Source organism: Eurypyga helias, unplaced genomic scaffold (genome assembly GCF_000690775.1).
Source record: "Eurypyga helias isolate BGI_N326 unplaced genomic scaffold, ASM69077v1 scaffold9917, whole genome shotgun sequence".
Classification (NCBI taxonomy): domain Eukaryota; kingdom Metazoa; phylum Chordata; class Aves; order Eurypygiformes; family Eurypygidae; genus Eurypyga; species Eurypyga helias.
In genome coordinates, this window is record NW_010263717.1 from 28009 (window position 1) to 42095 (window position 14087).

The following is a 14087-nucleotide window of genomic DNA, read 5'->3' on the forward strand; positions in this document are numbered from 1 at the left end:
CATGTGTTCACTATAATGCCTAGGTTTCCACTGCACTATTTGTCTAAATATATCCCTACACAAACTCCTTACCAATGGCTTTCTAAAAAAAAGGGCCTACATTTGGGAGGAAAAAATGTAATTGTATCTATTAGGTATGTACTTGCCTATGTAAAAAAAAGTCTTACTCTGTATTGATTTGTGTGGCAGGGTTTTGGTAGTGCAGGAGCAGCTACAGGGATGACTCGTGTGAAAAGCTGCTAAAAGCTTCCCCCGGCTCCAAGTCAGACCCACCTCTGACCTCAGCCAAGCCTCTGCGATTAAGATATTTGAGAGGGGAAAACAAAGATGCTGGCAGTGAAGAGAGACAAGTGGGAAGTGAGAGACATAAGAATGCAGGCACCAAAAGTCAGGTCGGACAGGCAGGGAGGAAGTGTGTTGGAGCAGAGGTTCCCCTTAGCCCATGGTGAGAAGGCAGGCTGTGCTTCTGCAGCCATCGAGGGTCACGGGGGAGCAGAGACCCACCTGCAGCCTGGGGAGAGCCCCACAGTGGAGCAGGCGGCTGTGGCCAAAGGAGCTTGTGACTCTGTGGGAACCCTGCACTGGGGCAGTCCTCTCCTGAAGGACTGCACCCCACAGCAGGGACCCGTGCTGGAGCAGTCTGTGGAAAAAAAAGCAGCCCGTGGAAAGGACTCATGTCGGAGAAGTTTGTGGAAGACTGTTTCCCATGGGAGGGACCCTCACTGAAGCAGGGGAAGAGTGTGAGGAGAAAGGAGTGGCAGACTCAGTGTGTGATGAACTGATCGCAACCCCCATTCCCTGTCCCCATGTGCTGCTGGGTGGTGGGGGTAGAGAAATCAGGAGTGAAGCTGAGCCCAGGAAGAAAGGAGGGTTGTGGGGGAGGTGATTTTAAGATCTGGTTTTATCATTATCCTATTGTTACCAATATTATTATTAGCAATAATATTGTTACCAATATTATTACCAATCTATTTGATTGGTAACAAATGAAATAGATTTTTCTTCCCCAAGTCAAATCTGTTTTACCCATGACCATAACAGGTGGGTGATCCCTGCCTGTCTGTCTCGACCCACAAGCCTTTCCTGATACTTTGTCCTCCCCACTTACCAGGGCCCAGAGTGAGCAAGCAACTGTATGTTGCTTAGTTGTCAGCTGGACTCAAATCACAACACACTTCTTGATCAAAAGACAAAGAAACCAAATCAATGATCTTTCAGTAGCTGTGGTACCAATCTTCTTAACTTGATCAGATAAACATTAGTAAGGTATATAGCAAGTTCATTTTAGTTCATGTTGCTCTAGCTTGCAGTGTAGCTACTTTGCAGACTGTATCAGTAGTGTATTCTACAGTAGACTTGTTCATCACTGTCAAATTCACAAGAAAGAAGCCAGTACTCTAAGACCCTAGAATCCTCTTTAAAAAATGGCAAACAGAGAAAGTCTTTTTAATTCCCTTTCCTAACTTCCCTTTCCCTTTTCTAACCAAAGCATGCATTTTTGCAGCAAGTTTACTAACCTAGAAGAACCCTTCCATCACATTCTTTCAGCCATGGACTTCAGCTTTTGTTCCCTGCCGCAAAATTTCTATTTACTCAAAAGAAAGCACTGACCTTACAAAAACTTTAGAATCAAGGAAAAGAGGAAATGGTCAGTTAGGAGGGAAGTATCTGGATCTGTAAGTAGCATCAGGTAAAGTAAAGTAAGGTCAGCGGTAGGGCAATGAAAGCTCTCATGTACCATGAGTCAAGCTATGAACTCAGCTTCCTCACAACAGCCAGACAATATCACAAAAGAAGCACCTTTAGTCAGGCAGCATGATTCTTAGCCAAGAACTCACTGCAGCACAAGGAGGAATACACAGCTAGTTCCCACTCTCTTGTTGCGCTTTCACTACCCCTGCCGATATTCTGGAAATTGGGCTGTGGAGCATGGCCTATCCTTGGAGATCCCCTTTCACAAGGAGAAAGGAATAACACATTTACACTTCATCACCTGAATGAGACCACTGGCCCAGCTGGCCAGTGGATATTTTGTTTGGAGCCAGTGTGCAAATTTCATGTGGAAACGTGTAGCACAAGCAACTTCACACATTTGCATGTGCACACTTCCTCTTCTTTAAAAAAAAAAAAAAAAAAGAAACAAGTAGCTCCTTTAGGGTTTAACAAAGCAGAGCAGTAGCCCAGAATAGCTGAGAGAAAGCCTCCTGCTCATAAACCAAGTCTTTTGGTCATCAATGACATCAACTCCTTTGTGGCTGAGAAGAAATGAGAATTAAATAGTCTTCGTGTCCCTGGATCAAGAGTGGAAAAAAGTTAAAACATCTTAAAACAAACCAAATGCACTTCAGAAACTTAGTGTTAGATTAAAACATCATGCTGAACTGGAATTCCCAGTTCAAAACTCATTCAAATTCACAAAAGCCCTCCATAGGTTTTCAACAAGTCCTTTATTTCTTTATTTTCAATAATGCAAGAGGTTGCAGCCACCTTCCCTCAGCTTTTTAAAATTCTTACCTTTACTGTAGCTGACACAGAAGAGACATTCCCATACTGGACATGTTTGCGGAGGTGATTACAGATGGCTCGAAGTGTTGGATGGACTTCCACACAAAATTTGCATTTGTAGCCAACCACCTTCCTTTCCTTAAGTTTTGAAACATCTTCCAAGTGTCCAAAAGCCTGTTTGAGTACACAAGCATGAATCACTGAAGTATGCTTTGTTATCTCATTTTTAGGAACACAGACTAGATTTTATACTTGAAGGGAAATTAAATTTGATGTACATATGTCCCATTTTGCAGAACTGCAAGGTCAAAATTTGTTGACATCTATTAATGCCTCCAGAACAAGTGGACAAGACATCTATGCAGGAGAAACCTTCAGTTTCTGCCTAACAGTGGTCCTCTAGAAGAACACTGAGTTTGGCCTAAAATTGTGCTCTTCCATGGCACTTCCCCCCAACAGCTGTGTGGAGCTTTTGCACAGCAAGTATATTTCAAACTGAAGCAGAAGGAAGAGGTTAAGCAGGCAAGAAAACGAGCACAATTTGGTCTTCTGCTTATGAGGCACTTGCCCAAAGCTTCAGTCACCAGACAGATTCGTGTCACAATAATATTGAGTGCTTAATCCGAGAAAGTACTGGGACGGAGAGAAGGTTGCAGAAACTGATGTTTATATTGAGAGGTACACTGAAGAGGGGGATGGGACACTTTGTAAAGAACCTGCAACAAAGTCCATGCCAGCCTTACCAAAAAACAACATGTAACAGTCAGATAAGGTGACTTTCCAGAAGGGTGGGACAAAGGAAGGAAGAAAAAATACTGAAGGAAGCAGTAGGAAGTAGCAGGGCTTCCTACAGAACCTAGGCAGATGTGGAGGATGGATGAAGAAATTAAAGCAAAATGTGTGACTTATGTAGCTCACTGGCACACTGAATCATTCATTAGCCTGTGGTCATTCGGCTGTTGAAGAGAATATGCGAGTGGGCATTAGTGGATTCCCTACCAGGGAGCAGGGAGGGACCAGACACACAAATCCTTACCCTCTCTTGTTTGAAATCTGCAAAAGCACCATCTGCATATTTCTGCTTGCTCAAAAGCTGCTTCCTCCTCTCCTGACGTTTGGCACGTTTCTGGAATTCCTCGTTGTGACCACTCAAGTGTGCAGTCAGCTCTGCCGTGCTATGCAGTTTCACATCACAGTGCCTGCACTGGTAGACAGGGTTCTGAGAGCGGGTGCCGCTGCCCAGTATGGTAAAGTCCCTCTTCAAATCCTTGCTGTGGTGGTCTGTGTAATGCATGCACAGCAGCTCTGCTGTGCTGAAGGACAGCTTGAAACATTTTATGCACCTGAAGGGAAGCCACTCAATTTCCTGAGTCTCGGTCTCCACCTCGGGCTTTTCAAAGTCATTCCTCTCCTCAGCTGGAGTTGGCTTTTCATGCTCATCGGCATACACGGCAGTGAAGTAACCTCCCAGCTTGCTGGCATGCTGCTTCTTAGGGAAAACACCAGGGTGACGCTTCATGTAGTGGGACACAATACCCTTTTTGCTGAAGGACTGGAAGGAACAAAGCGAGCATTTCTTCTTCTCTACAGCCCTTCTCAGCTCCTCGCTTAACTGAGGAGCGTCGTCCTTGGGAGGAGATGGAATGATCACTTTATTGGGTTTGTCGCTTACTGTCCTTGAAGCTGCTAAGCAGTGAGTGTAGTAAGCATCAATGTCATGTCTTTTCTGGTAGTGTGCTGCAAGCCCTTTGCGGATAGGGTTTGTGTATGAACACAAAGCACATTTGAAGAGGTTGTTCTTGCCCTCTGGCTGTGCCCGGACATTGTTATGTTTGATGCGGTAGTGCCTAGCTATCCCCTTCCGGGTGGAACAAAAGTATTTGCACAGCTGACACCGGAAAACTGTGTGAGACACTAAATGAGAACTGGAGAAATGAGGTGCTGGCATAGAGACTTCTCCAACATCTTCAGGAGCCATTTCTGGGGAGGCCTTGATTTCAGTCACCACATCTGGCTCTACTGAGGCAGATACTTTTGGTGGTGACTGGGCAAAAACATCAAATTCAGGTTGATTGTGGTATTTCTCATAGTGAATTTTCAACTTCTCAAGTGTTCCGTGAGTGTAAGGGCAGAGTTTGCACCGATAAGCACCATAGCCTTGCTTGAAAATCCTACTTGTCTCTTCAACATCATTCTGAGCAATATCATGTGACTGCTCCACGTCATGCACAAAGTCTTCGGCAGTTACCTTTATGGATGGGTGCCGTTTCTGGTAGTGTGTGAGAACGCCATGAATACGTGTATTGATGTATGGGCAATGTCTGCATTTATATACAGCCCCTGGGTTGATGTCTATATCCTGAGCAAAGTCTGCAGCTTTCACTTTCATGCCAGGATGCTTTTTGCCATAATGTGTCAGGAGGCCATGTAAGTTGTTGTACTCAGACTGGCAAACTGTACACTGATATGGAGTGGAGGAAATGGCAGGGTTTGCAGAAGCCAGCTGGACAGTTTTTTCCTGGGAAATGCTGGGATCCTCCGCACACTCTGCATCCTGATCCATCTGGGATGTTGTTATCTGGTCTTCAGAATCCATCCTGGCCCCTGCTTCATCAGGCTGTGGGATAGATTTCTCAGCAGTATCTTTCTCCTTAATGATATCTAACAACACAGATTCATCTCCATTCAGGGCCCAAGGGTGAAAAGCTTGGTAGTGATTAGTAATATCCCAAATGGAAGCTGCCTCAAAAATGCAGTCTCTGCATTTATAGGTCTTCATCTCTGTTGGCACCACTAGGGCAGGAGGGGAAGGATCAGGACCTGCCCAGAGTTTAGTTGCCATATATGTATAGTCAACATAATGCTCGGGATGTCTCCTTTGGTAATGCACAAGTAAACCACTCGGCTCTGTGTGTGAATAAATGCACCATTCACAGTGATAACCTGCTTCTATCAAGCCATCCAAAAATGCCCATCTCAGAATGGATGTGACCGTGGCCTTCAGATTCGGGTGGTCTTTCTTAATATGTTTCCTCAATGCATAGAAGTAAGGTGATGTGTAGCTACACTGCCTGCATTTGAGGGCTCTCAGCTTTGACTTGTCCCGCTCAGTGCTGGAGGTGTGAGCAGGCACACTGCCAGTTGATTTCTTCTGGGTGCGATCACAAAGGCTTCTAATGGTGGCTGTATGCTGCCTAATCACATCTGCGTTAGCTTTGAAGTCACGATGCTTCTTTTGATAATGAATGAGCACGCCTTTCACAGTTCGATTTCCATAATCACAGTGTTGGCAGAAAAACATTTCATTCTCGGGAGGATTCACGGATGTCTCAGATCCACCACGGCTCAACTGCTGCACTGACACTGGTGGCCTTTGAATACCAGGTGGCAACTCACCAGCCCTCATCATCGCTGCAGTTGGAGGTGCCTGTCTGATGTATTTGGCAGTGACTTTTATCTCTGGGTGCCTTTTCTGGTAGTGGACAAGCACTCCCACAACTGACCGGTTGCTGTATGAACAGTGTTTGCAATAGTAGAGTTCAGTAGTGAGGTCTGAGGGGGGTGGTGGTGGAGGTTGAGAAGCCAAGTTGGACAGTTTTGGGGAGACAGGTGTCCCTAACTCAAAAGACATCTGAGCCAGGGCAGAGCCCCTCTCAACAGAGACTACACGCATGGTCTTTTGAATTCTGAAATATGATGCTTTTTCTTCAGGGTGCTTTTTCTGGTAATGCACCAGAACCGAATGCATGTTAGGGCTTGCAAATGAACACACATCACAGTCATAAACAACCACAGTATTGACTGGAGGTTCCTTTTGATTTTCACATTCAGGACTAAAACTCTTGGCAGCACTTTTGTTAAAACCAGCTGGCACACCAGCCCCGCGAGCCACGGGGGGGGAGGGTGCCATAGTTTTTGGAGCAGAATTCAAGATCTCTCTCAGTGTCTGAGACTCTGTGTTCAGCCCTTCTTGCTGCTCAACAACGTAGCTCGAAAATATCATTGCATTGTTAATTTTCACTGTGGGATGCATTCTTTGGTAATGCGGCATCAGGCTTCTAACATTCGGGCTTGTGTAAGAGCAGAAGCGGCAGCGATAGATCAAATCAGAATGATCAAAGTTCAGTACATTCATAGCTTCAGGGTGATGCTCTCCATAATGCTGCTGCAGGTCTTCAAAATTTGTATAATCAATGTAGCACTCAAGACACCGGTACACTGCACTGTGATCATTGGGATCCAGGATATACCTAAAGCTGAATTTAATATAGGGGTGCATTCGCTGGTAGTGGGTGCTAACACTCCTGGCAGATTTGTTGCTGAAATCACAGTGTTTACAATAGTAAAGCCTGCCAGAGTCATTAAACTCTGAATTCTCGTTATTCTGATCGGTACCATAGACGTTTGACTGGCTTCCCAGAACAGAGGAATTAGGGCTCTGATGGTCCTTCATGCTGACAGAAGAGTAATAGTCTTCCTCATCTTCAGATAAAGTGAGCTCAATCTCTGCTCCATTTGTGGAATTGTAGTCATGCTGCATGCTTCTGAAGTTTATCTCCTTCTGGGAATCACTTGCCTCTCTGCCCCACATTTGCTGGGGTGCGTAAGAACTGGATACTTCTACCATTGGTTCTGTTTGCTCTTCTTCTCTGTCTAACTCCACTTCTATCTCCACCTCATTGTCCTCCTCCTCTTCCTCATCATCCTCTACGTTAATCACAGCATCTTCTTGCTGTTTGTTTTGGTTGATTTTGCTCTGCAGGTTGCTCGCTATTTCATCAATTCTAGTTCTCTTTTTCACTGGAGAGAGATCTAAAGGGAAGTCATTTGACACCTTCCGCGGGGCTTTCGCAACAAAGTTATTTTTAGATGACAGCCCAAGGATGGAGGTTTGGCTTTTCTTTACTGTGCTGGCAGAGGGGTGAGCATCCACCTCACTCTCCTGTGATGCATTTGATGGCAGTCCATCACATTTTGGCAAGTTGTCACAGAACGAATGCTTGTGCTGCTGATGAACTCTGAGACCTTTCAAAGTTGTGGTGGAATACCTGCACATTGTGCACTTGTATGGATGCTGTGAATGGGGCTGGTGAGACTGCTGTTGCTGCTGCAGCTGCACAGGTTCCATCATTCCAGCCGACTTCCTGCCATTTATATTTCCACTCTCGTAAGACACTGTGCTGTCATTCAAAGAAGAGGCGATGCTTTCCGCCTGAGAGTTCATAGTGTCCCAGTCTGACGTTGTTCCTGTGTGACATTGCTTGTGGGCACCAAGTTTTAATGAACTCTTGCAGGTGAAAGGGCATTCATCACACTTGTACACAGCTGTCTTCCCAGACAGGTGGATGTTCTCAATGTGACGGGAAATGCTTCGGCGGTGCATCGTCAGGAAAGGGCAAAAAGGACACTGAAACCTGTTCATATATCTTCTAAAGGGAATTCCCTTTGTTTCCAATAGTTTGTTACCATCAGATCCCATCAGCTGCTCTGCAGACATTCCTGAGGTCTGGTGATCCATGGAGTTCAAGCCATTCTCGCTGTCCATTTCATTTAGCTCTTCATCTGAGCTGGAGTCATTTAGCATACTGCTTGTTTCCAGGTCAGCAGAAGAATTTGTCATATCAGCAATTCCATAGCTGGATCTGTCAGACAAATTAACCATGCCTGAGTTGTGAGGTGACTTAGGCTTCATTTGAGGGTAAGACACAGAAGAAAACTTGGAAGATGTAGAAGAGTTGGGCCTGATAAGGGAATTACCCATAGAGCTCCTGAAGTGTGAGAAATTAGCATTAGACATCTCACGTCCTGTTGCATTCATGGAGATATAATTGGAGTTTGGAGAGGCATTCTGGGCACTCTTAGTCTGCACATCAGGTGCACTGGTTCCATCTTGCTGCTGCCTCAGGGTTGACAGTATTTTTACCATGCTGCGGTGCTTCTTCATCATGTGGTCACACCAGCGCTCCCTTCGAGGTGTCTGGTAGCTGCACCATTCACAGCAGAAGTTGCCCCTAGACTTTGTCAGGGGCTTAACCATGGATTCCAAAATGCTCCGCTCTACCACCTCTGCAGGCAGTTCCTTGCAGGGTTCCTGCACTGGCACAGAAGCAGACGCTGATTCAGACATAGCAGTGGCAGCAGCAGGAGGAGTTGAACTCTCTTTCAAGTTGTTTTTGTGATACATTTTCTGGTGCTTAATAATTCTTGCGCGCCTGGGTGACTTGTAGGTGCAGAACTGGCAACTGAAAACTTTGCCAAACCCTTCATGCATCATGACGTTGTAATTTAGGGAAGTAGAAGTTGGTGGCCCCACTGAGCTCCCCCCAGCCTGTGCTCCATGAACCTTGCGTGTGTGCTCTATGAGGAGGTTTTTGGAACGGAAGTAACGCACACAGAATTTGCACTGGAAAAACCTGTTGGTTGGTTTAGGATTTGGAGCCATATGTTGACCATAGAAAGTCTGGCTCTGGCTATAGTAACTTCCAGTCCCCATCTGACTCGTTGCATTTTGCCCTAAAATGAGAATTAAGGTGTATATGTAAATAAATAAAATCAAATAAATCTCCACTCACCCCATATGTGTAAGAATGCAACAACATCCTAAATAGATAATCATACAAGAATTCCCTCACTTACTTTTATAGCAAGTTCTACATATCTGGCAATAGTCAGAAAAATCACCACTATGCACAGTGTCTACATATATATGACTGTGGTGAAGAGTCTGGGATAGATAATTTCCAAAATAATCTTAGGAAAAAAAAAAAACACAGTTGAAAGTTGAAAATTTTAAGGTGGTTCATGGTACCAAAGAACAACCATGAAAATCTGAAAACCAAAAAGTAGTATGAAGAAATACATGAAAAGCAACTGGGAAATAAAACCATCCTCTGTGTTTGCATTCGAAGAAAAGGCTGTGGTCAGAACCAATATGGCTGAAGCTAGACATATATTTTGCTGACACAGCAATAAAGATCATGCAATTTTTTTTAATCACTTTAAAAGTAGAAACTAAAACACACTAAATAAGCCACATGTAAAATAGAGGTTTAGAGCTGAGATCGATCTTAGAGTTCAGATTTACCTGCTATTTCATCTGCAATTGTAAACTCATCCTTTACAGATGAAAATTCAACCTCAGTCTGGTTGCTAGCATTCATGGAACCAGACCTTGGCTGATTGGGACTTTCCTCAGAGACATCAGTTGGCTGCAGAAAAGCAGTGTGAACATCCTGAATGTGAGCTTTTAGGTCTTCATAAGATGGAGCTCGAAAATCACAGCCATCACACTGTAGCACCTCCATGGTTCAGGGGTGATCTTTTACATTAGAAATTCTGCAAGAAAAACAACCAAAGGAGAGATGTTTTACTGCAATGTCATTGTAACAAACTCTGAAAATAGGTAATACCAAGCCTCAGTATACTACCAATACCACTGACACAGTCATTTCCAGAGATTCCACACATACTGCAGTGTAAAACTCAAAATTTGCCTACCATATTAAGAGGCATCAATTCAGATTTACATAAAGTCCTATCTAGGTAGCTCACAAGTTGCTGATTCAACACTACAGTCAATGTTCTGACAAGTGACTATTGAGTCAATGGACTTTGTCCTCTTGGCTTTTCCATTACACGGGATAGAGCTGTTGTTCAGAGGTTTGTCTTGTTCAAAGACCACAACCCATACAGTAGAGAAATAGTACATTACTCCCAGTCGTGCACTTGAAATTTACAATCAGAGGATAATGGCTTCTGCCTTTACAAGACCCACTCTAACCTTCCTGGAAGTTGCCAAGTCCTGCCTGTTTCACTACCACAGATCAAAAGCCTCCACAGGAAGAAATTTGCCTTTCCTCTCAACATTCTATTAGTCCTGATGTGTGTGGAAAACCCAGACATAACTGCCAGATGAGATGCAGCTACATGAATCCAAGACAGAACGCTTTGCTCTGCCCTACTTCCACCACGCTCTGTAAGAGCATCTCCATTCTTTCCTAAAATGTTTAGATTTTCATTTTAGTTTGTTCTGAGCACATGATCCTTGTGAGTTCACAGTCTGAGGGATGGAGAGGGCTGGAGGAAGAGAGGGACCGCACTGGGAATGGGAATACTACAAAAAGTACAACAGAAACAGAAGTTACAAAGACTCAGGGACATCATTACTTCCTTGATTTACCCAAAGCCCTGCATACCTTGAAGGACAAAGCAACATGAATTATGGGTGGTTCAGCTTGTGACCAGCTAATCCTGCAACAGAGGTGTATGTTTCTGCACTGTCAGGAAGGAGAGAAGACACAAAACATGACCAAGATAAAAGTCTTAGACTCTCCTACCCTGTGCAATACTTAGGCACAAAAGCAACTTTCCTATGTTAGTGCAGGAATTACTTCTTTAAGCTTCCATGTGCTGCACGGGGAAGAATGATAAACCAGGCATTTCAGAGGTCCAAGACACAAAGGCAGCCCAAAGCACTGAAAATTCCATGTGTTTATTGTATGTGGAGCATGAAGCTGCTTTAACAGCGAGAAGAAAGTTCCAAAACATTAGGACACAGAAATAATAGAAGGTATGCATCAGGATTTTATATGAAAGAATGTTTCTTCAGATAGAAGGCTCTCCACATATCTACCTATGTTACTTTGCAGGCTGCACTGTGTCCTTTCTCTCCCCCCACTCCCTCCCACCACCAATAAAGGAAATGAAAGCTGCACCAGCTTCTTTTCAGCTAACAAAGTTACAGTAACCGAGATACTCAAGCTTTTATGCGCAAGCAGCAGACCAAATTGTGTGGAAGACGTTGCTATCTGCTCTGGATCAAATTACAGCAGTGAGTGAAGCCCCACCCCACGTCTCCTTTCGCACAGTCCATTAGACCTGAAAACAAATTTTTCCATGGAGCAGACTCCTGCATTTAGAGCACTTCACAGAAAAGCAGATCATCCAGTTTTCACTACCCATCCCCCAAGCTTAGTCCTTTCATCTCAACCAAACAAGCCACAGCTCTGCTGAATGTGTTTATCACACTTTCAAGAGATACGAGCCCCTGCGTCACTGAAGCTTTAAGACTCACTAAGCTGCCCTAGTCCTCTGAGCTTTGGGAGCAGCCATTTTAGCTCAGATAACTCCTGCACTCAGAGGCTCAGAGCTTCTTGCCTGTGCACAACATGGCCTCACTTATCTCAGCTTCATCTCTCAAGCACACCAGGCTTTTATTGCCCCCACCCCCCCCCACACACACACCTTTTTACTCCTCCTCCTTAGACAACGCTTGAAAAAACAGCATCCCCAGACCAGAACATATCTCCCTTTCTCCTGCATGACTTGCCCCCCAAGTCAAGTCACTGCTATCCTCCTACACTGCCCAAGCAACTCCTTCCCTCCCTAAGCAGATCGCCTGCAAGCATCTCCTAGGGTTGGTTCCCCTGTCCCATGGAGGGAGGGATGCACACCCTAATGCACAAACGTGAGGCTTCAATCCAGAGCATCACAGCATCAAGACACTGGTCCAAGCTGTCCTACAGGCAGAGGCAATATGCGGGACAGGGAGAAGCGGGGGGTGCGGTGAAGGGGGGGAGGCAGGCAGGGGCCCTCCAGCCTGCCTTGTCCCTGGGGAGCCCTCCTGCTTGGCGCTGAAGACACACAAGCCCACTCCCTGCCAGATTCCAAAGTCTAATGACCTTTGTTAATCACCAGCCAGCCTGTCTGCATCAGCAAACTTTGCCAGCAGACACACCCTTCACACAAAGGCTGTAGCTATGCCTTTTAAGGGAGGTTCTCTGAAAGCTCCATTGTGTAAAACAGAGGAAAAACACACACACCTCTCTTCTCCCCCTAACCCCCACCCCATGTCCCGAAAACTTCAGACCCTTTAGAAACACCACCACAAAACACTTCAAGCTCTGTCTCTTCTGGAAACTTGAAGCCAGCTTACAAAATAGAAAACCAGAAGGGACAGCAAACCTGAGGTTCTGAAAAAAGATAATCCTGGCAGCTTCAAGAGGTAAAAATCACCAACCATTCTCATGAGCAGCAGTCACGATAACACTGCTGCTTGAAGTAAGCATCCTCAAGGATGCCGGCTGCTGTCTAGACAGTCTTAAACCAACAGTACCCTTCTGCAACAAACCAGAAAGAAAAGCTGAGAGATCGTTAATAGCTGCTGATTACAAAAACTGATGGAGACTTTCTAATGGGTTTCAGCTTAAAGATCAACAGTGTCTATATCACAAAGTCAGCACTAAGTCAGAGAAGAGGTTAATTTTACTGCAGCTATGAGGAACAAACATCAGGTAAAACTGAATGGACTTCAATTTAATGTTTTCACCATACATCACACTGAAAGCAGGATGAAGCATTTTGTAAGGAATTCTGCTCTACCTTTCCACATTTTTCTTTAAAATGCAGGCATTGCACAAAGGCGAAGAAAAACACATGCTGTTACTTTGAGCTCCTGTATCAAAAGAAACTGAAATACAGTGTGTCTTTCTCTCTTCTGTTTTCTGTCTGCATGGGACATGGAAGGAGGGTGACTCACCTGCCCACCAGCAAAGAGCATAGAATCACATAATGGTTTGGGTTGGAAGGGGCCTTAAAGATCACCTGGTTCCAACCCCCCTGACATGGCCAGGGACATCTTCCACTAGACCAGGTTGTTCAAATCATACTGGAGTGCAGATGTTAATACACTGCCAGGACACACCCCAAGCAGAGGAGACAAAGCAAGACTTGGACTTGTCCATCATGACCTCCTAAGGCAATACATTCCATAATCCTTCAAATTTTTGAACAGTATAATAAGGAAATTTAGAGAACAATGCAGGTGGAGTGAGAAAGGAGTTACAAAATACACTAACTCAAAAGCAGAACAGGAAGCCTGAAAAAAAAAATCCAGCCCAACACAACCACCGTGAAACAAATCCATAAATCCCACAAGCCCTCTAACACAATCACAACCAATCTCTTGAGACCACACTGCCCACAGATAATGTGCCTTCTAAAACACCCTTACTAATGCAATGCTAACCTCACAAAACAATTACTAAAGTGCCATTGTCTGACTAGTTTGCATTTACAACCTCTTCTGAAAATATATGGCTTTAAAGCTTAATATGGAGAAGAGGTATTCCTCATTTTCTTTATGAGCAGAAAGGTTCCGAAACACTGGGCAGAGATTCTCAAAGCCACAGTTTTAAAGACCCAAGGTGAAGTCTCAAATTGTCTTCGACATCCTTCTCTACATTCATAAACGCTTGAGAACATCAGAGACACAGCTGCATTATATTTCTAGGTTTTAAAAATCCAAAACAAAAGATAATTGTGCTTGTTGAAAAACAGTCATTACAGAGTTTGGCAGCAGCCAAAGTAGTACAAATCATTATGTTTAAGTTTGGTTTTAAAGCTTCAAATACAAAATTAATTGTGAAGCCCAAGGCACTGACCTCAAAATTAAGCTTCTGTGGTTTGACTACCATCCATTACATTTTGAGATGGAGTTAGTGGAGCTTCTAGAAGTTAAGAATATGCACAGGCACAACCACAACTGAAAGGTCAGTCAGACCACACACACTGTGGTAACTTCC

The 14087-nt window shown here is 44.5% G+C and overlaps 1 protein-coding gene across 1 annotated transcript in view; it reads right to left on the reverse strand.

Annotated features, from left to right (window-relative positions):
- LOC104512953 (zinc finger protein 462-like) overlaps window positions 1-9809 on the reverse strand; it is a gene marked incomplete at its 3' end in the record, with an annotated part of 35390 nt that extends 25581 nt beyond the window's left edge. The window contains 4 exon segments of the mRNA XM_010156149.1: window positions 1896-1951; window positions 2515-2679; window positions 3542-9018; window positions 9590-9809. Of these exon segments, the coding sequence (XP_010154451.1) occupies window positions 1896-1951; window positions 2515-2679; window positions 3542-9018; window positions 9590-9809 (5918 nt within the window).
- Between the last annotated feature and the right edge of the window lie 4278 nt (window positions 9810-14087).